Consider the following 26,400-nt stretch of genomic DNA (forward strand, 5'->3'; position numbering starts at 1 on the left):
CACATTCCTCAAATCCATTTTTATATTATCCTCCCATCTACGTCTCGGCCTCTCCAAAGGTCTTTTCCCTCCGACCTCCCAACTAACACCCTATATGCATTTCTGGATTCGTCCATACGTGTTACATGCCCTGCCTATCTCAAACATCTGGATTTAATATTCCTAATTATACCAGGTGAAGAATACAATGAGTGTAGTTCTGCATTGTGTAACTTTCTCCATTCTTCTGTAATTTCATCCCGCTTAGTCCCAAATATTTTCCTAAGCACCTTATTCTCGAACACCCTTAGCCTCTGTTCCTCTCTCAAAGTGAGAGACCAAGTTTCACAACATAGAGAACAACCGGTAATATAATTTTTTATAAATTCTAACTTTCAGGTTTTTCGAAAGAAGACTGAATGACGAAGCTTCTCAACCAAATAATAATAGGCATTTCCCTTTTCCACCTTTCAAAGGATAAATTTCCAATTTTATATTTTCATTTCGTACTATGTTCTGGTCACGAGACATAATCATATACTTTGTCTTTTCGGGATTTACTTCCAAACCTATCGCTTTACTTGCTTCAAGTAAAATTCCCGTGTTTCCCCTAATAGTTTGTGGATTTTCTCCTAACACATTCACGTCATCCGCATAGACAAGCAGCTGATGCAACCCGTTCAATTCCAAACCCTCTCTGTTATCCTGGACTTTAGACTAGAATTTCAAATACGAAGGTTGCTACAACTCTCTCCTACTGTCCGATGCTGGCCTCATGACTAATCAGAAGTATTGCAGTAATGTGATGACGTAATGGCTGCTCAGAACAGGGGTGTTTAATTCTTATGAGGCAAGGCATATGATGGAAGTTCTTCAATTTGCCGCACTGGGCCAAAGTGTTTCCAATGGGAATGATGGGAAAAAAAACTGGTTATAAGTGTTGCCAATCTAACAATTTTGAACAGATATGATGAATACCCATTCTTTACAGAAAATGCCAGTTTTATAACATATATGATTATTGAAGTATAAAATCGTCTGTTTGTAGATAAAGCCCATTTTGAATTTAAGTTGGAGACAAAGGCTACTTCTGTTCAGCTAGTCAGTAATTAAATGTTGGCGATTCTGTTATGTTTGAATATTAAAGACATAGTTCACTAATGTGAACAGATTGGGTAGCAGAGAGTAGTCAGTTTAATGTTCAACTATTTTACAGTAAGAAGACCTCCCCAGAAAAAAAGGTGTAACATCAAATTATTGAAATATGCGATTTAGGTGGAAAAAGTAATTTTCAATCATTCATTTATAACAATAAATTAATGCATCCAATAGCTGAATAAACTTGTATCCTTGATTAGCGAAATGGTCCGGTCCTACTAGTAAATATAGGCCCAATAAAATATGGCTCTGAAATTATTTTTCCTTTATCCTGAACCATGAATTAGAGGTTGTTGGTTACATCATTATTCTGGGGAGGTTTTCATATTCATATTATTCACTTACTTACTTATGGCTTTTAAGGAACCCGAAGGTTCATTGCCGCCCTCACATAAGCCCGCCATTGGTCCCTTTCCTGAGCACGATTAATCCAGTCTCTATCATCATATCCCACCTCTCTCAAATCCATTTTAATATTATCTAGAGGCTATACACATTGCTCTCCGACAATTATTAAATATTCCCTTAAATAAATATAACAAGACAGTAATTCTTTCAGATTCTAAAGCTGCAATTCAGGGAATATGTTCAAATGCTACAAAGATATCAACAAAAATAAGGGAATGCTACAAAATGTTGACACAACTCCAAAAAGTTAATAAGATTGTCCGTCTCCAATGGATTCCAGCACACTGTGGAGTCATGGGGAATGAAACCGCAGACACACTTGCAAAGAAAGGCACAACAATTAAACAAAAGTCTAAATTTAATTTCTCATATTCCTCAATAAAACGCTTGATCACCACAAAATTTTCTCATTCATACCTACAAGAAATAGAATCAAATGCTAAAGACAAAAAATGGATTACACTACTTTCCAACCCAGATATAATCCCCCAGAGACAGAGGAAAACAGCAGTTGCAGCCTTCAGACTATTGACAAATCATGACTGTCTAGCAAGTCATCTCTACAGAATAGGTATCTCAGCTTCACCCATATGTGTCCTGTGTAACGATCCAGCAGAAATGAATGAAGACCTGTGAAGCATTAAGATCAGAAGAAACTACAGTTCAAAAGTATTGGAAAGCACGACTGCTAATGGCTTCATTGCTAAATGCAAGGCACTAGACAACAACAACAACAACACATTATCTACCCATCTACATCTCAGCCTCCCCAAAGATCTTTTTCTCTCCGACCTCCCAACTAACACTCTATATGCATTTCTAGATTCGCCCATACATGCTACATGCTCTGCCCATCTCAAAACATTATACATGTAAAAAAAATATGTGTGGTATGCATATTGTGTACGTAAAGATTAATTGGTTCTACAGAATTATCTATTATGGTTACCATTGGTTATTAATGGAGAAAAATTAATCTTTACGTAGATTATTTGCTAACTACATATATACTGTTGAGTTCCGGACACCAAAGTCACTCAAAAGAGTGCGATGCTTGTGTGATGACAATTGACTTAATATACTGTATATGTCGAATATGGAGTGAGTACATTAAGGGAAGAGGATGGTATTTTTTGGTGAAAAATGAGTAAATTTTCAAAAAACAATTTTTTTCCTTAAAATACTCTGTGATATGTGTAGAATACATTGTACAATATTTTGTGGGTATTTGTGCCCTTATCAGTTGTTGAGACGCCATTTTTAAACTTCCTGCGCTCTGGATTTTTAAATCACACCGCCCTTTTGTTTGTTGTTTCCGGAACTTCATTTTTTTTTCCAAACCAAATTTTTCTTTAAAATACTCTGTGATGTGTGTGTAATACATTGTATAACATTGTATGGGTATCTGTGCCATTATTGGATGTTGAGACGCCATTTTTTAAGTTCCTGCGCTCTGGATTATTAAATCACACCCCCTTTTGATTGCTGTTTCTGGAACTTTACTTTTTTCGCTACATAGCCAGACAAAAATCGATATAATTTTTGAACTATTAAAGATATATGAATGAAATTTAGAATACACATTCTCTAGACTACTAGGAAACTTTTCTCTGTAACGGAATTTCCCTAATTGATTTCATTTTAAAAATAAGTCTCTCTGTTTGCAAGAAAGAAAATAAAAAAAATGTTATTAAATTTTAATTGTTTATTTTACAAATGTAGGAACTAATATCAAATTTCTGTTACAGACAGTTTGTAAAGCGTGCTTTTACAAATAAATTGTAACATAGTGTTTGAATTTATCTTTAAAAATGGCTTAGATATATCGAGTTTAGTAAAATCCTGCATTGGGTACATTTTTTTTTTTCAAATCTGCCTCCCAAATAATTTATTCAAAATATTTATATTTTTTTGAGTTGCTATAGCCATGAGCTCTCTACATACAAAAAATTAATATTTTACACCAAATAAGAAAAAAGTTTTAAAAATTACTATCCTCTCCCCTTAAGGGAAAGTACCAAAGAGAAAGATTCGGTCAGTGCTGGTGATTATGCCTAGGCGTAACTCAGTGGTTAGAGTGCTCAATGTGTAGAACTGGGGGTCCCAGGTTCGATCCCTGGCGCCGGAGCGAATTTTTTTCCATTCATAAACAATGCATATTGTGGTTAAACATTTCTTTCTATCTTTGGGGAGTAATATGAAAACAAAAATTAATAATGTATGTATTTATTCACACTGCAAATGGATATATACCTGGTGGCAGTGGTAACTAATTACACTCAATAATGACAATTAATAATAAACACAACTAATAAAAACAATAATAATAATAATACTTACTTAACTGGCTTTTAAGGAACCCGGAGGTTCATTGCCGCCCTCACATAAGCCCGCCATTGGTCCCTATCCTGAGTAAGATTAATCCAGTCTCTACCATCATATCCCACCTCCCTCAAATCCATTTTAATATTATCTTCCCGCCTACGTCTCGGCCTCCCCAAAGGTCTTTTTCCCTCCGGCCTCCCAACTAACACTCTATATGCATTTCTGGATTCGCCCATACGTACTACATGTCCTGCCCATTTCAAACATCTGGATTTTATGTTCCTAAATATGTCAGGTGAAGAATACAATGCGTGCAGCTCTGTGTTGTGTAACTTTCTCCATTCTCCTGTAACTTCATCCCGCTTAGCCCCAAATATTTTCCTAAGAACCTTATTCTCAAACACCCTTAATCTCTGTTCCTCTCTCAAAGTGAGAGTCCAAGTTTCACAATCATACAGAACAACCGGTAATATTACTGTTTTATAAATTCTAACTTTCAATAATAATAATAATAATAATAATAATAATAATAATAATAATAATAAAATAATAATAATATAATAATAATAATAATAATCATGTTGAAGAAGAAGAAGAAGAGTGAACTGCTCAAGGGCAGGTATATCCCTTAGGCAATGCTATGGGTATGCAAACTACGACCCATCCTACTAGCCAGGGTGACAATGCAGCGGTTTGCCATTTCCTTCCACATCAAAGAATACAGAGTTCTGTGGACAGAAGATAAATTGCTTCATTGACTACAATAATAATAATAATAATAATAATAATAATAATAATAATAATAATAATAATAGTAATAATAATAAAAAATAATTTTATGTATGGTATTCTGTATCTAGAATTCTATCCCTCCCTCATCAGAAATCTTAATTCGCACTCTGATAACATGACCAACATTAAACAAGGTTATATATAAATGCATCGTCTGTAGCTGCATTTAGATTGGCAACAGGCCATGACTGTCTGGCCAAGCACCTGCATAGAATTGGAATATATCAGTCCCCTACTGCTCATTGTGCAATTCAAATAAAAAAAATGGATTCGGAACACCTCAAAATATGTGCTTCAGTGGCTGACCATGACAATATCTTTGAAAAATATTGGAGTGCAAGAGGTCAAATGACTTTATTCTCAAACCCCTGACATTAGAAAACAACAACATTTAATATGAGTATAATATATAGCAATTCTTTCGTTTGTTAGAACTTTGAACGTGCATTTACATTAGGCGATTGTCACGATGGCCATGAGTAGACCGAGATAATCATGTGACTCTGATTCACGCCGTAGCCTGTCTTTCTCGTTAGCTACGCGATATATGTGTGACGTCATAACATGTACTAAATGTTTTTCTGGGTCAGCTGCAGTAGATTATTATTTTTTCTCCCTTTTCTTTTCTAATTCCCGCCAACTGTATGTTCGGTTTCTCTTCTAGAAATGTACTTCTGTGGACTACAACATCACATCTCTTTTTCGCTTTTCTCACAGAAATAACAATTAAGCTTAAAATGTATTACCAGTACCATCTGTAATAAGGAGATATTCTGATTAAACCAAATAAAGACCTCAGAATGCATTTAAGGAGTTAGGTACAGCTTACAGCAGTAAAATGTTTGGAAATATTCAACATTTTTTTTCCTCCATGACTGTATCTTGTACAATAATGAAAATTGGTATATGTAAAACACTGTCCTTCTGCTATATGAAGAAAATATTTTTACGATTTAAAAAAATTAATTATATATATATTTTTTTCAAAATCATAATGGTGGTAGTTCACTGTGCAGTGATGAAGCATTTCCCTCATAACTCATAAACTTATTAACTTCTTCATGTTCTCTCTCTTTTATTTTATCGCTGAAACTCATGTTTACAGTATCATGCTCTTTCAACTACATTTCTTTATAAATAACATTTCTTTTATTTTATATTAGAAGAAAATATTGATATTTGACCATTTTTTTAATGAATTTATTTTTATCAGACAATCTATCAAATACAGAGAAGTGATCTTGCATGATATTGTAGATATGACATGCATAAATACACACAAAAAATTTCATCAATGAATGTTGGATAGTTTTTGAGTTATGTGGGAAACGCTTCATCACTGCACAGTGAACTGAATTTTGAAAAATATATAAATAGTAATTTTTTTTTTTTTTCATATAGCACATATTAATTTCCATTATTGTACAAGATACAGTACTGGAGGAAAAAAATGTTGCATATGCTTTATCTAGTGTGTGTTTTACATTACTTCACCTTTCATAAACGAAATAGAATATGTTCAAAGCCAAGCTCTCAGACTCATTACTGGTGGAATCAAAACAACTCCAATAGATTCTATGAGAGTCCTCACTAATATTAACAGCATCAAAATTACAATAGAAGAAAAAGCACTGATTCAATATGAAAAATTTATTAGATTACCAGGAAACAATTGGCATTCATACAGTCCTCTCTGTAGATTGAAAACTCAAAAAAGTTTCATATCTATTGTTCAAGAATTAAAACAGAAAATCAATATCCCGAATTTAAAAGAAAACTTACAAATTAAACCAAACCCTTTAACTCTATTAAATATAGAATATAATCTAAATTTAACAGACGAAATACTAAAATCAGAAGTAAACACTGAAATACTAAAACAATTGTCTTTAGAGACAATTAATATTAGGTACCCTCCACAAAACTGGCTTCATTTGTACACTGACGGATCCTTGATCTCCAGAGAACAAGGTGCCGGTGCAGGTGTTGGCTGTCTCTTCTCACTTTATAGATCTCTTGGATATGGAACAACAAGTTTTGATGGAGAAATCATTGCAATAAGTGAGTCTCAGGAATCTTCTATGCCACATCAATAAATTTAAAAATGCAGTTATATTGTCAGACTCCAAAGCAGCTATTCTATCAACAGTCTCTAAACACACACCTTCATCTCAAACAGCAGAAATAACTAAAATGCTCTCTCAATTAATATCATTCAATAAAATAATTTTATTCCAATGGATACCATCCCATTGTGGAATCCTGGGAAACGAGAATGCGGATGCTTTAGCAAAGAAGGGCAGCACTGCTACTTACAGACCTGTTACTAAATCTACGTATTACTCTGTGAAAAGATTTATTAAATCTACATACTTAGACTTCAACAAACAAAATTTGATAACACAATCTCAAGGGAAAAAATAGAACTCTCTGCATCAAAATCCACAGTTAATTCCCGATTTACCACGCAAATCGTCTGTAGCTGCATTTGGATTGGCAACAGGCCATGATTGTTTGGCCAAACACCTGCATAGAATTGAATATATCAGTCCCCTAACTGCCAATTGTGCAACACAAACCAAGAAATGGATTCGGAACACCTCAAAATCTGTGCTTCAGTGGCTGGCCATGATAATATCTTTGAAAAATATTGGAGTGCAAGAGATCAAATGACTTTACTGTCAAACGCCTGGCATTAGAAAACAAAAACATTACATACAGACTTCAGATGTTTGCAAACTGCACATTTCTTATCGATGCAGTCAACATGATGCATAACCTCTTGAAATAAAAGAAGACAAGATGCAGAAGTCATGCAAAGGTTCAAAAGTTATCTATCAGGAAGAGCATATCTGTATGCAGCAAGGTGACCCAGTAATTAATCTGTTTCTTCTTTCTAAAATAATGTTGGCTAAGTCCAAGAAACTATACAGTTATCTTTCTGAACTCACAAGAAGTCAAGGGGATTGTTCTCTATCTGTAACTTGATCAGAAGGTAACTATAAAAGAGGAACAGTTTTCAGTCTGCAATCATAGCAGCTGCAATCTGCGAACATCATGTACGCGAAATGGGTGGTGGCTCTGCTGTTGTGTTGGTGTGGTGCAGGGGTAGTTGAATCTACTTTCACAGCATGCCCACAAGTGACTCGCCCACCTGGATTCAACGTAACAGAAGTAAGTAACGAACAGTTGTCAATCTTGAGTCAAACAAGGAGACTTCCATGCTGTTTACTGTGGTATATACTATAAACATTTACACACTGAATTTATCAGTGCATTCTGACAGGTAAAATATGTCTTAATAAACCTCTTGACTATCCTTCACAACTGTTGTATTCAGTATGTAAAGTATTTGATAGCCATCAAATTTATAACAATGTCTTATTGAATTTCGTATATAAAAATAAAAAAAATATATTTAAGTTTTATTCACATAAATATAAAACCAAAATATCAGACAACATATGCTTGACAGAGTCTAAATATACCACTATTATAGTGTATAATCACAGTAGAAACTTCGGTCCAAGGCTTTGTAATAAGATAATAGCTAAATTACCAAACATTCAATTTGCCAATGCCCCTTGAAAAAAAAAAAAAAAAAAATACTGTATAGAGAGAAAATTTAAAGTTCCAATTATTGTGATATCTATGTTCTTCTTTTTTACTTTTTATTTTGTTATTTAATAAAATGTCTTAAAATTATGTGGTATGCCTCCTCAGCATAAGTATGTAACTTACTCTTTCTGGGGGTGCTAGAGTGATTTATGTAAGAGAGCGAGAGAGAGAGAGAGAGAGCAGCCATTAAACAAAATATTGTAATAGGTTTATAATGATGATTATTATATAAAGAACAATATGTATCTTAGCTCTAGCAATAAAGTTTCATGATTATTACGATTATTTATTATTATTATTATTATTATTATTATTATTATTATTATTATTATTATTATTATTACTTAAGGGAAAATATTATTTGTAGAAAACTATTCATTTAATACTAATATGGTATTAGAATTTTTTGTTGTACTCTAGCCAAGGAAAAACCTGTTAAAACTGCACATTATATTACTTCCACTCTGTATATACTTCCTGTTGTTATTATTATTATTATTATTATTATTATTAATTATTGTTAGTATTAATTATTAGTATTATTATTAATTGTATTTTTAATTAATAAGTTTATTATTGTCATTACTGAGTGTAATTAGTTACCACTGCCACCGGGTATATACCCACTGCAGTGTGAATAAATAAATAAATACATACCTACATACATACATACATACATACATACATACATACATACATACATACATACATACATACATACATGCATGCATACATACATACATACATGATGTGACCTGTCACTATATTATTTCAATCTAATATTCAGTTACTGTTTCAATAATTTACTTCAGATTTATATAATATGGACTATGTCCACACTAAAAGTATACAGAAATAACAGCTTATATCGTAACTTGGATAAGGTTTATGAAAAAAATTTCTTCTGCATTATATAGAGTAAATGAAAAAGTTTTTATTTCCAGTAGTAGGCCTACACTTCAACATGAGCATCATTTGCAGCTCAACAGGTACCTAAACGATACTCAACCTCTCGCCTGGTGTTCACCAACAGATTAGGTGTTATAAGCTGAACTGCTTGAATGATATGCTGTCTCAAATCAATCAAATTACGAACTTCTCTGCTGTACACAAAATTTTTAATAAATCCCCACGTAAAAAAAATCCAAAGGAATTAAATCCGGGGATCTAGGCAGCCAGGAAGTTGGCCTACCCTTACCAATCCAATTTCTTGGGAAAGTTACATCCAAAAACGTTTTAACATTTCGATGGAAATGTGGTGGAGCACCATCCTGCTGAAATGTTAAACCTGGCGGAAATTGCGGAATAACAAAGTTCTCCAGCATATCAAGGTATGTGACTGCTGTCACTGTAGGATCCATAAAGAAAACGGGCCAATTCCAGTGAAACCTGTCTAAAGCGGCCATCTGAAGTTACCTTGTAAAATAGCCGTTTTATCAAGTGGCCGCTTGATTAAGGTTGCGGTTTTTTATGAATCAGCATGAAAATACTGAATTTCATTGAGTTTTTAGTACTGTGAGCGTACAACAATCGTGCATATTAATGTCAGCCTCTTCCATTCTTGCAACTAGCCGTTTCAAAATTCGCTTGAGGTACCTCAGTTTAAATGACTGGATAATACCTTGATCAAGGAGCTGGGTGATGTATTTGGGGGAAGAAACACCAATTTAACGGATCACATTGCGATTTTGTGGGTTAATCTTGGAATTGAAATCACATAGCTAATTCTCAAAAAATGATGTCATCCAAGCTTTATTGTTGGCAGTCCTCTTCACTCCCAATAAGCAACATTTTTCAAACATCTGGGTTTCAATGATTTCCCTATCATTAAGAGTGATTCTTTTTTTCCTGCAGCAATGCAGCAAAAGAGCAGGGTTATTATGTCTTTTGCCAACTTCCCCCCCTTTACACTTTTTTTTTGTTAGGGAAGGCCCTGAAAAAAAAAACCTGCTTCATCAACATTGTAAATGTCTCTGAGTTCATATTCCGCAAGAATTGAAGGCAGTCTATTTTTTCCATTCTTCAATAATACTGGTTGCAATGTCACCTCCGTCACCATACACAGCAATATTATGACGTTTTCTAAAGCACTCTATTCTAACCACCCATTGCTAGCAACAAAATTGCTTACATTGAGTTCTTTGGTAATTTCAAGAGCTTTCTCTTGAATAATAGGCCCACTTACTGGCAATTTCTTCGTCCTCACACACTTGAACCATTACTAAAGACAGATTCTCTCTTACTTTTATGGCCACCACGCATATTTTTCTCCCATTCTTTTAATATTACATCCTTATTCTTAATTATGCCGTTTATTTATGTCCTTCCACATTTGAATATTTCTGCAATTTTTCTTGCAGATGTTCCCTTCACACTTCCTTCAATCATTTTTTTTCTCACCTCTAAACTTAACACCCTCTAGATTTATTGTTAGACATGATTTCTTTCTCAAACTAACTTCACAGTTCCTCTGAATCAACTGAATGAAAAGAATAAAAATTCGTAAAAGCGAGTCCAAACAAAGAAAGATAGAAAGACAAGAAAAAATAAAAAATTCGAATGGTTAACTACTGACCTAAAACATACTGTGACATTTTCTATAGAAAATGTCCGTGTTTCCATAATTTAAAAACGAGTAAGAATTTATAGCTGTGCAGGATCGGAGTGGAAAGTGACAAAAGAGTCATAAAGCTGTAACCAACTTTACTAACCCCAAGATATGGAGGGTGTACTGTTGTGCACTTAGCTATTGTCCTCGTGATATTGCTTTCTGTCCTCTAACCATCGAAAAAACAAGTCAGACAGTATCCGTGAAAAGATTTTTTGTTGGTCAGTGGCTGTTATAGTAAGGTTCCAATCCAAATTGACCCCCGCCGCTGGCCGGCGCATGAGGTGGCCGCTAAATAAAGAGAGAATTTGTATTGAGCTTATGGAAAATCCAATTGGTTCCAGGGAAAATTGGCCTTTGGGTCAGGTGGCCGTTTAAATGAAGTGACCGCAAAGGTAGGTTTCACTGTACTCCATTTTTGTGCATTCCCAACCAGACATTGACTTTTGGCGAGTCCCTTTCATGTTCAATCACTCGGTAGGGATTCTGAGAACCCCATATGCGGCAATTATGACGATTAACCTTCCTGCAAGCGTGAACGGTTGCTCCATCACTGAATAGCAACAAGTCGACATACTGGGATTTTCATCGATACATCGAATCATATCATCACAGAAATTAGCTCTCTTGCGACAATCATCTCATTTGAGTTGATGAAGGAGCTGAAGTTTGTAAGCATGCATATAGAGACTTTTCCGTAGAATCTTGTGAACTCTTGAACGAGGAATCTACAGTTTCCTACTAGCCTGCCTAATTGATTTACGTGGACTTCTAGCAAATGATTCACGCACCTGATCCACAGTCATTTCGGCCACATGCTTTCTAGAATGTTTCCCTGTCTTTGAAATCAAGCTTTCATTATCTCGTAGAGTTCTATCCCACTCGTAAATGGATTTGCATGTAGGAGGATCCACATTCCATTCCCTCCGTATGCGCTGCTGAACACGCATAATTGAATTCAGTTCTGCAAACCAGAGCATGCACTGAACCTTTTGCTGTACCGTCCACATCTCTATTGACAAGGAACTAGACTGATAAATGCAAATTTTCATTCATGCAACAATAAGATTGAAACGAAAGATTTCACACAACAATGGCATGCAGCAATAAGCTTGAAACGAAACATTCGACACAACAATGGCCATGGAAAAGTTGCGACACCACACCAGACAGGGACACGTCACTATGAAGTGGTTGCATGTTGATCTCTTTCGGATTTTCTTCTGTCCAATACCGAAAGTTGTTTATTTACACTTCCGAACGAATGAAAACGTGCTTCGTCTGACATTAACAGAACAATATTGTTGGACAGGATTTCAAGAAGCTGCTTAGCAAATCTCAGACAATTTCCCATACCACCATCTTTAAGTTCGTGTACCATTACCATTTTGTATGGATGAAAGTTAAGATCCTGTTGCAAAATTCTCCTAAGGTTGTGATTATGTGTATGCAAAGCTGGTGCACGTTGTGGACTCCTTACGATTGCTTGAGGAACAATTGCAATGTTCTGTGGAGATCGCACTGATCTTGGTCACCTGGGGGTTTCTGTTTTAGTACTGAAGCCGTATTCCGAAATGACGCAATCCGCGATCTTATGGCCTTGCGGGTAGGAACACAAAGCACAATGTATTATTACAACAGATTCGCCAGTCTTAAAATAATGTTCCACAATGTAGTTAGTTAGCTTGTAGGGTTTAAAAAGGGCGCGTCAGCGACTATGGCTATTTGCATCCTTATCTAAAATTCTTCACAGAGGTTCACAAATGCAGTTTCAACAAGGTGATGCATTAAAATCATAAAAGTGAGCAGTTCTCAGACCCTAACTAGTATTTAAAAAGAAACAATAAAATAATAAAACAAATGCTACCAGAAATAAATTATCTGGCGTATTTCTAAAATACTCAGATATAAAAGGTCCGAATGTTGAGTTTGTTAAAAAACAACTAAATAACATATGTAACCTCCGGATGAAAAGAATCCGGAGGATAGGTGAAAAGAGTCAATAAAAAATAAATAACCCTGTCAAGTCCAGTACTCGATAAAAATCTCAGAACTGCATTTGTACAATTAAAATCATTTCCAAGAGCATCACGTAGAGTCGGCTGAATTCCATATTGCCGACGAACACAGTCATATTTTCTACAATGCAATAAAAAATGTTCCAATGTAAGAGGAATATGGCATATATCACACTCTGGCTGAGGCTCTCCACGTAGGAGATGGCCATGTGTCAGATGACAGTGGCTAATCCTCAACCGGGTGAGTAAAACTTCTTTGTGTCCACAATGTATGCACAATGTTGTGCAGTGCACCATTCCGTGTTTACTGAACTATGCGGAAAGCACAATTACTGGATTTGTTTGTCTTAATGCTAAAGATAACACAAATACTGCTTCAGTCACATGTGCACGATAACAATGAATTAATATGCATGCACGAAACAAATGAATTGTGGAACTGAACTGAAGGATAAAATGACATAGCCTACCATAAGGAATAAATTGATATTACTGTTTGATATTTGACTTCAATATGTACAGTTGAAAATAGGGAGACATTTCTGCTCCACTTTATATACACTTTATATTCCGAAATGATATAGTGTTAAAAGTTGTGTAATCAAGATGTATAGGCCTATATCATTATGTCTGACTATATTATTTTATTACAGTTGCTAGGTACTTGGTACGAAATATATCACTTCAAAACTGAATTGGATAATGCCAATGCAACTTGTGGATACTCCATTGCTTCTCTTACCCCTGAGGGCTTGGTTAGAGATGATGCATATGACTTCAATGTCAGGTAAGCCCAAGTAAAGGTGCGCTCACACCAGAAGTTTTCATTAAATTCATTAAAATATTCATGTTTATAACCATTTACTATATTTATTGACATAACTCTGTGCATATTAACTTTTTTTGGATCGCTCATGAAGTTTTCGATAATATTTTTAAATGGAACTAGTATTAACTTTGCGAAGTATAGCAACTTTTTGAACTGCGCATCTTGTTATAAATAATATATGTCATTGAACACAATATAGAGCATTTATACCCGTAACACAAAAGAGTATAGGCTAACTATCATTATCAATATTATACAGTAATTACACTTTGAACATAATTCACTGTAATAATGTTTAATGTTTCCATACAGACACAATAGTTTGTCACACCCAGAATGAAGAGAAATTAAGAATTTTATTGCAGTAGAAGAAAATAATACATAAGGAACCAGTTGTATGAAGTAAATAATATCAGTCACTAAAATCATGACTTTAGTTTGATTCTAATCTATAGAACGAGTAAATTTGCCTATTTTATATTAAAAATAGAAATACTTACAGAAAATACTCCTATTAAAACATTCATTTACCTTTATTGCTTTTGTACAAGAAAAACCATTTTCTTTCTACTATATATTTCTCCAGTACATCATATATTGATGGGCATATGTCTACATAAACTGTTAATACAGACAAAATGTTAGAAAATAAGACTTAAGGCAAAATGATCATTTTATTATATTATGGCTTGCATTCCACCCAGATACAAGTCAGCAAGACCAAATGAAAACTTAAGTTTTTCTTCTTAATAGCTTTTCAGACACTAAAAATTGTAGAAATGAAGTGACTTGAGCGCCATTGACCTTGCACCGAAGAAATATAAAAAAAATAAATAAATAAAAATGTTACTCTAAGTAGGCCTATACGATAATCTTTAGACCTCCTGTGGCTCAGTGAAAAATGTAATCAGAGACCTAGTTCTTTACTGGTTATAGTAGAGACTACAAGACAACTTTTGTACACCCTTATGTTTTGAAGTTCTGATTTCTTTTCGATACATCCTAGTGTGCAGGCCAACTGAGAAGGAACACAAATGTATTCACAACAACAGCAGGTAAACAGTTTAGTTCACAGATCCGCTGGGTCCTCACTCGCCTTGAACGGATAATACTATAAAATCTTCTTTATTTATTTACAGCTCAGGAGTGTATGAACACAGATCTCAAGTGCTAAATCTGACAGACATAAGTAACCTAACTCTGAACCTCGCTTTGGGGGGAAGTAAGTATCATATTTATTTTTTATCAATGCTATTGTCCTATTAAACAATAAAATGATACTTTAAATGGTGGTCATCATCATCATCATCTGTGGCATTACAGCCCTTGTAGGACTAGAGCCTACCTAACAAGTGAAGCCCAATCATTCCTGTCCCGGGCCCGCCTCCTCCACGTTCGGATCCCCAGTTCCTTCATATCCTCCTCCACATCTTTCATCCATGTCTTTCTAGGTCTCCCTGTGCGTCTTCTTCCTCCTGGGTTTCCTCTATATATCCTGTGTAGTAAAGAGTTCTCTTCTCTTCTTTCCACATGGCCCAGCCATTTTAATCTTGAGCTTTTTATTTCCCCCACTATTGATGGTTTACCACACAACTCATACAACTCGCTATTGTATTGCAATCTCCATTCTCTGTTTACTAATTTTGGTCCATATATTCTTCTTAGAATTTTTCTCTCCCAAATAGCGATTCTATTTTCGTCTTCCTTAAGCATAGACCAGGTTTCCGATGCATAGGTGACAATTGGTCTCAACACAGTTCTGTATATCTTTATTTTTCCTGCCTTCGAGAGGTGACTAGATCTCATTGATTGGAGAAGTGCCCAATAACATCTATTCCCTTCTTTCAATCTTTCTTTTATCTCCTCAGAGGTGTTATTATCTTCAGTAATTATTGATCCGAGATATTTCAAATTCGAAACTCTTTCAAAATTATATTCTCCAATTGTTATGTCTTTAGAGTTTCCCCATTTATTTTTTATTTCTAGTTGCTATCATATATTTAGTTTTCCTTTGATTAAGGCTTAGCCCTAATTTCTCCCCTTCTTCGACTAACTGGAGTGGAGTTCTCTGTAGGTCTACTGTCGATCTACTTATTATTACCACATCGTCAGCATTAAATGGTGGTCGGTCATGGATAAAAAAAAGGTGCTACAATTTATGTCATGCTATTAGAATGTCATTTTTCCAGATTCACAATGCTACTAGAATGTTTTTTTTTTCTTTCTTTTTTTTTTTTTGCTTTCATATTTTACTTTTCTATTAAAAGTTTGTCTGAGACTTGTAAGTAATTGAGATTACTAGTCTTGCAACAGATTTCTTCAGATAAAGGGGATCGCCAACAGAACACATTCGGGTGAACTCAAGTACAAAAACACACGAGATTGAAAGTATAATATGAATATGAATATTTACTGTCAACAGCTGTTACATCTGTCTACATGTAGTGATGGCCCTGACATTTCTGTATATGGTGCCATCACCACATTTACTTACATTAACATTACTACTCCTACTCCTACTACAATCTCTCTGTGATTGTCGGGGTGAACGGTTGTGTTTTGTTACACTAGTCCTTGGCCAACCAGTCCTATGGATGGAGGTAATCAAGCGCGTCTGCTGTGTGAAAACGATGTAAGAACAAAATTACTAGCGGAGTTAAATGCCTTACCTGTCAAAGTGTCTTTCATTCTAGTTGTCCTAAATTAATATGATTATTAACATCGTCCTCTTGTTTCTCGTTTCCAAGCTGTAGTCCCGATTATAAAATCAATGAGGCAGTTCTACAGAATTCAATGTTAAACCAGTTACTCAATACAGTTGAAAATTCAATCCAACATGTAAAACGCATGGCTAGGAACAGGCTACCAATCCAAATTGTAAAGTATACACCACACAGAAGAAGAACAGATGAAAACACTTCTTGGCAGCTATTGAGATCTGAACAGGCCACTCGGCCTATACCTTGGATGCAATTTGATGATGAAGATTAAAAGTTCTGTCAAATTAGTGAGTTTCTGTTTAAGTATATCCACTTTCAAATGCATTTTTTAAGGGACTTTGAAGTAGACAAATATAATAACAACCAAGCATTAACCATATTTAATTCGGGTTAAGTTGTTGATTTCAGTCACTTTTTTTACTATGTTCTGCAACGATTTGTCCAACCATGTTAAATTAATTAAGAGCTTTCGTTTGCATGTGACAAATACTCGTACAAATGTTAAATTTGATCCTGAAAACGAGCGTATAAAATGAAAATTCGCTTACTGAAAACTGGTTGCAAATAATATTAGTTACAGGATGATTTAGAATATTTACTACTTGAGAGGGATTTCTAATCTTCTGCTCTTCATTCTAGTCTGAGATATAAATTTGAAGCAATAACTTCGAACTGAATGCTCTGTGACAACATAGATTAGTACACTACATGTTAGAACAATGATTATTTATTGGCATATTTGTCCTCAAATAAAATAAGTATATTGATAATCAAACTTTCTCTTTTGTTATTGTAGGGTCTGCACTGAGAGATGCCAAGAACCGTACTGAAGTACTTATTTGGAACACTAAAAGTCACACCGTCCAGTCAATCAGAGCCAAGTTTAATATTGAAAAGAACCAAATGATGAGACAAAGAGGCAAATATAATACCAAAAGGATTGAAGTATGGTGTCAGTCCAATGCACAAGCAAAATCCATTCTCTGTAATATAAAAAAATGAGGCTAAAAAGAATAAATTCCATGTCTCATTGGGTAGTACATTTAAAGACCGAGAATTAAAACGAAAATACAACATTAACGAACAAGATATAGACACTCTAAATATTTTAAAATGCAACTCTAGATCTTTAAGAAACAAAATGGATTTATTAAAGCAAGAAGTTCAAGACAAAAAGCCTTCTATAATAAATATGCAAACAAGAATCTTTTCAGATTGCTGATATTTTAAAATTTTACAAATTTGCTGACTACAAAATTTTTAATCTGTTTCGTGAAGATAGAGGAGGTGGAGGTATTGTTACCATGATCCACAACTCCATTCATGTAATTGAATCTAAACAACAATTTGAAGGCCAAATTGAATACATTAGGACAAAATTATTACTTCAAAATAACATTTCACTTTCACTTGTCAATGTATTGTGACTTTAATTTCAAAACAATAATGTTAGTTTTACTTTTAACTTTAATAATGGCTTTCTACATTTCTGAATTTAAACGCTCCCGTCAACAATGGGTATTTCACTCCACATAGCAACACAGTATTCGTTATTGCACTCCACAGACGACAATGACAATTCAGTTGGATTATTGAGGACAACAATGTACTGCTAATCTCAACTAATGTTCACAAAGCACTATTTACAACACAAAACTGTCAGTTCTCAGTTCGAACCCAAGACTTCCAGAGACAGTCCACTGCCCTCGAACTCAAGACTTCCAGATACACCGCACTTGCCGGGTCGCTTCCACAGTCGAACCCAGGTCTCGAAGGCTGGCTTCCTTGCTCGTCCACTGCTGCTTGACAAGACTGACTCGCTGTTCTGAACTGAACTGGCTCTCTTCGAAGCCTGCTTGCTTTTATTAATTAAACCACACTTTGCGAACCTTCGACTCTGGAAATTTCTACAGATGCCGAGAGGATGGCGCTTCTCGAGACTTCTCTGGATTTCTCCCCTCAATCGCAGTTGCTTTCCTTCCCCCTTTCTGCCGCGGTGCAGCGTGTTGTCGTCTCCCGTCTCCTCTCCATGTCGCGCTCAGTGCCCCGCAGAGCTCGCCTCATCTATCGCGCCTCCTGCCCTCCCTTCTGTGGGACACGTGATCGATTCCCGAGGCAGCTGTCACAGTATATACACCTCCAGGCCTAAACCTAGTCATGGACGATATAGAAGAATTGATCCCATCTGATCACAAATTATCATAGTTGGTGACTTTAACAGTAAACATCACATATGGAATAATGGACCTTCAAATCAATATGGAAACATAATCTACAAATGGTTACTGAATAATGACATCATTTTACTTAATGACAACAAAACAGCAACATATCAGTGTGCAAGTACAGGATCTAAAAGTACTCTAGATCTCTCTTTCTGCTCATAAAACATACATGATAATTTAAAAAAATGGAGTGTTGATGAAGATCTGTCAAGTGATCATCTTCCTGTTTATATTACATTTTCATTCTCTACAAATAATTCGCCAGATAATATGCTACCTAAAACAAAATGGAAAATAATGTCCGCAAACTGGTGTAAGTTCAATAATGAAACTACAAGATTTAACAATTTTAATGATGCAACAACAGTGTCTCAAAAAACTATTGGTTCCAGAACTTCAGAAATTACTGATATCATCATAACTGCAGCAAAACAGTCTATTCCCACTATCAGACAACAATCTTGTACACCTATGAACATCTGGTGCAATAATGATTTAAATTACACTAGAAAATAACAGCAATCTGCTCAGGAACAATGGATGAAAACGAGGACAGTCTGTTGATGACAAAATAAAATAAAATAAAGCAAGAGCAATTCTCAGAAGAAGTATTCATGAAGCCGAAAGAACACGCTGGCAGCAATTTTTTGGGTCCTTAAACCCAAATACTCAGTCTACAACAGTATGGAAAAGATTTAAACCATAGAAGGCAAGAATTATGAACACATCACTCATCTTAAAGATAGTAATCAAACAATAATAACAGAAAATGATAAGAAGGCAGAACTCTTAAATTCACACTATGCCCAAAGGCTGACCAATAATTCATCATGGCATAAATATATCAACAAAGAAGAACAATATTTTACAAGTAATTTTCATCATAATGATATAACAGATAATGCTTTTACCACTGAAGAAATAATCTCGGCAATATCAGAGCTACACAGTTCTGCTATAGGAGAAAATGAAATCCATAACACCATGTCATTAAATTCCTCTGATAAAATTAGGCAAGAAATTCTCCATCTCTTCAATAATATTTGGAAAACAGGCTTTTATCCTAAAACTTGGAAAAATGCAATTGTAATTTCTATTCTCAAACCAGGTAAGGACAAAATGGACCCTAAATCATATAGACTGATATCTTTAACATCCTTACTTACTTACTTACTTACAAATGGCTTTTAAGGAACCCGAAGGTTCATTGCCGCCCTCACATAAGCCCGCCATCGGTCCCTATCCTGTGCAAGATTAAGCCAGTCTCTATCATCATACCCCACCTCCCTCAAATCCATTTTAATATTATCCTCCCATCTACGTCTCGGCCTCCCTAAAGGTCTTTTTCCCTCCGGTCTCCCAACTAACACTCTATATGCATTTCTGGATTCGCCCATACGTGCTACATGCCCTGCCCATCTCAAACGTCTGGATTTCAAGTTCCTAATTATGTCAGGTGAAGAATACAATGCGTGCAGTTCTGTGTTGTGTAACTTTCTCCATTCTCCTGTAACTTCATCCCGCTTAGCCCCAAATATTTTCCTAAGCACCTTATTCTCAAACACCCTTAACCTATGTTCCTCTCTCAGAGTGAGAGTCCAAGTTTCACAGCCATATAGAAGAGCCGGTAATATAACTGTTTTATAAATTCTAACTTTCAGATTTTTGGACAGCAGACTGGATGATAAGAGCTTCTCAACCGAATAATAACACGCATTTCCCATATTTATTCTGCGTTTAATTTCCTCCCGAGTGTCATTTACATTTGTTACTGTTGCTCCAAGATATTTGAATTTTTCCACCTCTTCGAAGGATAAATCTCCAATATTTATATTTCCATTTCGTACAATATTCCCGTCACGAGACATAATCATATACTTTGTCTTTTCGGGATTTACTTCCATCTTTAACATCCTGCATTACTAAATTACGTACTGAAACGCATTGTTCACAGAATATTAACCTGGAGACTTGAAACTTTCAATCTTTTAAGCCCATATCAGTTTGGCTTTAGACCATCATGTGGCACAACTGAAGCTCTATTATATTTTGCTCAAGAAATTTATAAAGGTTTCACGCAAAAGAAGATCACATTAGCTGTAATGATAGACTTTGAATCCGCTTTTGATAATACTCCACACAGATCATTTTATTACAATCTATGAAACTTGGTATCAAAGGCAGAATGGTAAGATTTCTACATTCTTTTCTTAATGAAAGAACAATTCAAACCTCAGTAAATAATCATTTATCTTTATCCAAAAAAATTACAGGTGGTATACCTCAGGGTTCTGTTTTAAGCCCAAATTCATTCAAAATAATGTTACATGACTTACCTGATGTTGTTCCATGAGGTAAAAATAAGTATCTATGCAGATGATGTTATGATATGGGCTACAAACAAAGATCCAAATCAATCATTAAGAATTATACAAACAGCTGTAAATAATATCAGTAACTGGGCATCTAAATGGAATCTATCTCACAATCAAAAACTGAATATACTGTCTTCAGAAGAAGATATAGCTTAAAAAACTATAAACCTCACATTTATATGAATAATCAAGAAATTCAGTACAATCCAACTCCTAAGATCCTAGGATTAATTTTTGATGAAAAACTTTTATGGAAAACCCATTTAACCAATCGTGCTTCGCAGTGTCTATCATGATTAAATCTCTTGAAGATCATAGCTAATAAGGAATGGGGATCAGATATCACGACAATGCGTCTGTTTTATAATGCTTATAAATGATCAAAATTGATCTATGGATGTAAAATATGGGGAGTAGCATCAGCAACTCATCTACAAAAAATTTCTGTACTTCAAAACTCAACCTTAAGATTATGCCTAGGAGTACCAAAAACCACATCAACTGTTGCCCTAGAATTTGAATGTAATATTCAACCAATCAGACACTATGTATTACAAAAGAATCTAAAAATGCATTTAAAATTGCAAACCTCATCCAGATGTTCTTCAAACTGTCAGATAATATGTTGTGTAATTTATATAGAATAAACAAAGAAGAAATACCAATATATATATCACAGACACACTCATTGCTAAAACTATAGTTGTGAACGAAATTCCTCTATGAAAATGGGTGATTCCAGAACACAGCATACAAATTCCAGGAAATCATTCTTAAGATAGATGCATGGAACTACTATGCAGCACATATAAAGATCACCTTCAAATTTATAAAGATGGATGTGTAAATCCTAATAATGGGACATCGGGAGGAGAGTAACATATTCCAAAATATCAAGATAGTTATTTCATACTATGTTCATCCTCCTCCAGTCTTGAAACTGAATTGCTAGCTACTGATGCTGCGTTTAAGTGTGTTACTCATATTTCTCAAAAATCTAATTGCATACTTACTGACTCTAAAGAGATTATATTTAATATAATTAAATATGAACCAAACCTATACGCACATAGAGTTATTCTAATTCAGAAACAACTAAGTAAACTAAAAAAAAAACTCGAAAAGGAAATAAGATTTCAATGGATACCTAGTCATTGTGGTATACCTGGAAACAAGAAAGTCGATAACATTGCAAAATAGGCAACATATTTGGAACCAAGAGCTCGTCAAGTGATATCTCTATCCAGTGCTTTTGCTTTAGTCAAGTCTTAATTTGTAAACCTATGGATCAACAATTGGCTCTCTTCTGACAAACGAAAAATTTTAGTCTGTACAAAAGAAACCAAATGACCTGGAAATGTACAAAAATTTGCCCAGACATATTCAAACATTTTTAACAAGAGCCAGAAGAGGTCACATTGTCACACCGTTGTACCCACACACATTTCACATTTCTGATAATTCTACTTGTCTGTGGTGTAATAATCATGATGAAGATCTGGAACACATTCTTCTACAGGTACTGCCCATCCATAAACCACAAAAGAAGTAAATTAAAATCATCAGTACCAGTTGCAGAAGACACAACCCTGCAGTATATATTGACTACTTGCAACAGGCATCTATAATGAACACTGATCAAAGTACCCCTCATTTCTCATGAAAAACAAAAACTGAATAGACGGCAGTTGATTACAGTGGACTTTATGTTGTCAGCAAACATCACATGCTAAGCTAGACCAGATAATTCGGCCCTACTTAACAATTATACTTCTATAGATGTAATAAACATTTTGTAGCAAATATACTACCGTACTCCCTTTTTCAGACGTGTATGAAATAACTTCATGGACCGTGGAAATTGACTACACTCGCTATGCGTTGAGGTGGGTGTGCTTAGAAGTCGCAGAAAATATAATTATTGGTAAGTACCAGCAACAATTTAAAGCACACTAAGAAACACCATTCGTACATTAATAACACAGATATATCAATGACGTTATCACAACTGACCTACGAAGATAAAAAAAATTCAATGTTTTTTCATCCACTTTCTCACAAAGGAGGGTTATAGTAGGGCACAATGGATTTGACTGGAAGTGTTAATGTAGACTGATTTAAGGTCTCTGAAAATGATGGTGAGGGTCTCTAGTTTCAGAATTGCAAATTTGTAAAAATACAGAAATTATAAAAATCTGATTTCATGTCGTTCTTGCGCGCAGCTTGCTCATAATCTACATGCAGAGAGCAGTAGAGGCGAAGAAACTACTTTCTTCCACCCCTGTTAGAAATATAGAAGTGGAATATGTTCACATTTGTATTTAAGACGAAATGGATATATTTTTATATTACTTGGTTATTTAACTACGCTGAATCAACTACCAGGCTATTTAGCGTCAATGAGATTTGTGATAGCGAGATAAGGCTAAGGATTCGCCATAGATTACCTTGCATTCACATTACGGTTGGGGAAAACCTCGGAAAAAACCCAACCAGGTAATCAGCCAAGCGGGGATGGTACCTGCATCCTAACACAACTTCAGACCGGCAGGCAAGCGCCTTAACCGACTGAGCCATGCCGGTGGCTGAAATGGATAATATTTAGGGTAAACTCACCTGTTATGTTCACACATGATAATGCAGGTCACTAAAAAATGTTCACAACACAGCATCTTTTCGCAATACAGGTATTTTATAATGGCTGCTTCTTCACACTCATTGACACAACAGACACTATTTCCCACACACAACAGTGTTTGAAGTACACTTTTGAAGGAGTTTATTTTGTATCCACATTTTTGTCAAGCATATATTTACATATCTTGTAGAAGAAGAGAGCAGAACTTATGGTAAACAACTGAATGTAACTTTAATATAGAAACTCTGTCATGAAGGTTAGTATCTGAATGTTCCATAATATATTTATACTTGAAACAGTCCTTCAGTTGTCGAATGACTAACTTGTACTGGCGGAAGAAACAGACGTACTATGTCAATGCACTTGATACTGTCATCAATGATAGCCCCAAAGATGAAAATGAACAAAACTGTCATGATTCTTTTTAACATTAAAACTTGGTGTGCATGGTATAATTATAAACAAGAAAAGTTACAATTTGAAATGTGTCAGTACTTATGCCACACTCCTATAAATTATAAACGGTAATTTTGCTCGACCATGATACAGGGGCGTATTTTGCGGGCTATCGGCGGTAGCCCAAGGAAATTACAAAAGAAAAAGTTTATAATATAACATAATGTAATAATTTTGTATTATTAATTTTACCATAGTAATTGAAATTAAAGTAATTGTTAGATATATTTTGTGTAATAATAGGGTCAGCGGTAGCCCAAACCCTTTAACCAGTATACGCCACTGCCATGATAAAGGAATTCAATTGTTATGAAATATGTAAAATGTTTAATGAGAAAATAACTGTTATGTTCATGTCAGTTATTTTCTGATCTGGGTTAATTACAAACAAATTTACTTGTAAAGTAATATTTCATGTTTTCTTTCCTTTGCAATTCACAGTCAGTTCCAAAATTTATAGCCGACAGAAGACATTAGATGAGGATGCCCTGCCCGAAATAGACGCGATTCTTGCAAGAATTGGAGTGAATCGAAGTCAGTACGAGCTGGAGGTGCAGACAAATTGTCCTGATCCTGCCCGAGACAACACCATAAGCTTGTGATATTACCATAATACAGTAGTAGTAGCAGTAGTAGTATTTATTGCCCAGGCACTTGGAAGTTCTCCATTTGCCTTCTAGCTTCCCAGTATAACTTGAGTCCGAATCCAAAAGGTTTGATGCCAAAGCTGGACATTTTCGTGAATGTTCTTGATTGATCAAAGAGTCTTCTAGGTTACACAGGATGCATTTTGGCGAACTAAAAATATCAATTTTAAGCAGCTGTGTTGCTAAACAGTCATGGCCAGTTAGCATTCGAAATTTTGCTACTGCATCATGTTGAGGAGAATCATTATGTGTATTAATAGAATTAAGACTCTGTCACATGTAAGAGCCATCTTTAAGAGCCATAATAAATTTACTTTGCATTACTTGTAATCATGATTCAACGACATAACTTTCCTTATAATCTCCTCCTCAAATTCAGACTAGAATTTCAAATACGACATTGCCACAACTCTCTTCTACTGACAGATGCTGGCCTCATGAGAAATCAGCAGTATTGTAGTAATTTGATGATGTGTTATTACCTTAGGAGTTGCACGGGAGGAAAATCAGGCAATGTTGCCAACTTAATTTCGAATAGGCTGTACACCCAAATATTTTACTTTATATTTGGAAAAAAAAGTGAGCGTGGTATTCGAGCAAATACGGTAAATCTGTACACGCATTTACAATGGAATTACAAGAAAACCTTGGATTATGAGTAACTTGATTTGCAAGTGTTTTGCGAAATGATCGAACAATGAAGAAATATTTTTGTTTGTCAAATGAGCGATGTCTTGCAATATGGCTTTGCTTGCCGTGTGTCACGTGATCACAACTTTCCTTCAACAGCACAGTGCAGAGGCACCGTGGAATATCATCGCGTTCTCTGTCTCAGTGTGTAAAAAGGGGAAGGAATACAAAATTTTGTTCAAATTCACTGCCCTGATATGGTTGTAGCAGTGCGTGCAATAAATCTCTTTAACATTTATTTATTAGGTTATTTTACGATGCTGTATCAACATCTCAGGTTATTTAGCATCTGAATGAAATGAAGGTGATAATGCCGATGAAATGAACCCGGAGTCCAGCACCGAAAGTTACCCAGCATTTGCTTGCTCTTTAACAACAGTGCAATGTCACCTTTCCGCAAAATCCTGAAAACGAGGCAAAAGCAGGTGTCATTGGATAAGTTCTTAATCAAAACAAAAGATTCCAATCAGTTAAGCAATCAGAAGTGATTCCGTTAGTGATAGTGAAAATATTTTTTTTAGTGTTCAAGAAATTTACAAACTAGTAAAACAGGTAAAAGACACTCAAAAACAAAATACAGTAAAGTAATTTGTGTTGCACTGTTACATTGAATTTTACCTAAATTATACTATATTTTATATGAATAAAAGGTTGTGAAGCAAAATAATCTGAGTTCGCATTTTTTTTGTCGCTTTGATATGCGAGTGTTTTGAATTAAGAATACGTTTTGAAAATGAATTATTCTCGTAATTCAAGGTTTTACTGTACTGTCTTTCATCTCAATTGGTTTGTTCCTTTAGTAGTGTCTGTGTTGTTCTTTAATCAACTGTCTGAAGACAGGACTGAACCATACAAGTGATACCAATTATGAGGCAACTAGATCAGGAGATAATCGGGTATAGTGGCCAGTTCCT

General features: G+C 35.0%; 1 protein-coding gene across 1 annotated transcript; it reads left to right on the forward strand.

The window, feature by feature from the left end:
• Nucleotides 1-7,679: 7,679 nt before the first annotated feature.
• LOC138714756 (lopap-like) lies at nucleotides 7,680-25,119 on the forward strand. Its single transcript, XM_069846868.1, has 5 exons — nucleotides 7,680-7,836; nucleotides 13,560-13,693; nucleotides 14,875-14,957; nucleotides 22,884-22,979; nucleotides 24,591-25,119. The coding sequence occupies exons 1-5, from the start codon at nucleotides 7,720-7,722 to the stop codon at nucleotides 24,749-24,751; spliced, it is 591 nt and encodes a 196-aa protein (XP_069702969.1). The 5' UTR covers nucleotides 7,680-7,719; the 3' UTR covers nucleotides 24,752-25,119.
• The last annotated feature ends 1,281 nt before the right edge of the window (nucleotides 25,120-26,400 follow it).

Source organism: Periplaneta americana, chromosome 2, assembly GCF_040183065.1.
Source record: "Periplaneta americana isolate PAMFEO1 chromosome 2, P.americana_PAMFEO1_priV1, whole genome shotgun sequence".
In the NCBI taxonomy this organism is placed as follows: domain Eukaryota; kingdom Metazoa; phylum Arthropoda; class Insecta; order Blattodea; family Blattidae; genus Periplaneta; species Periplaneta americana.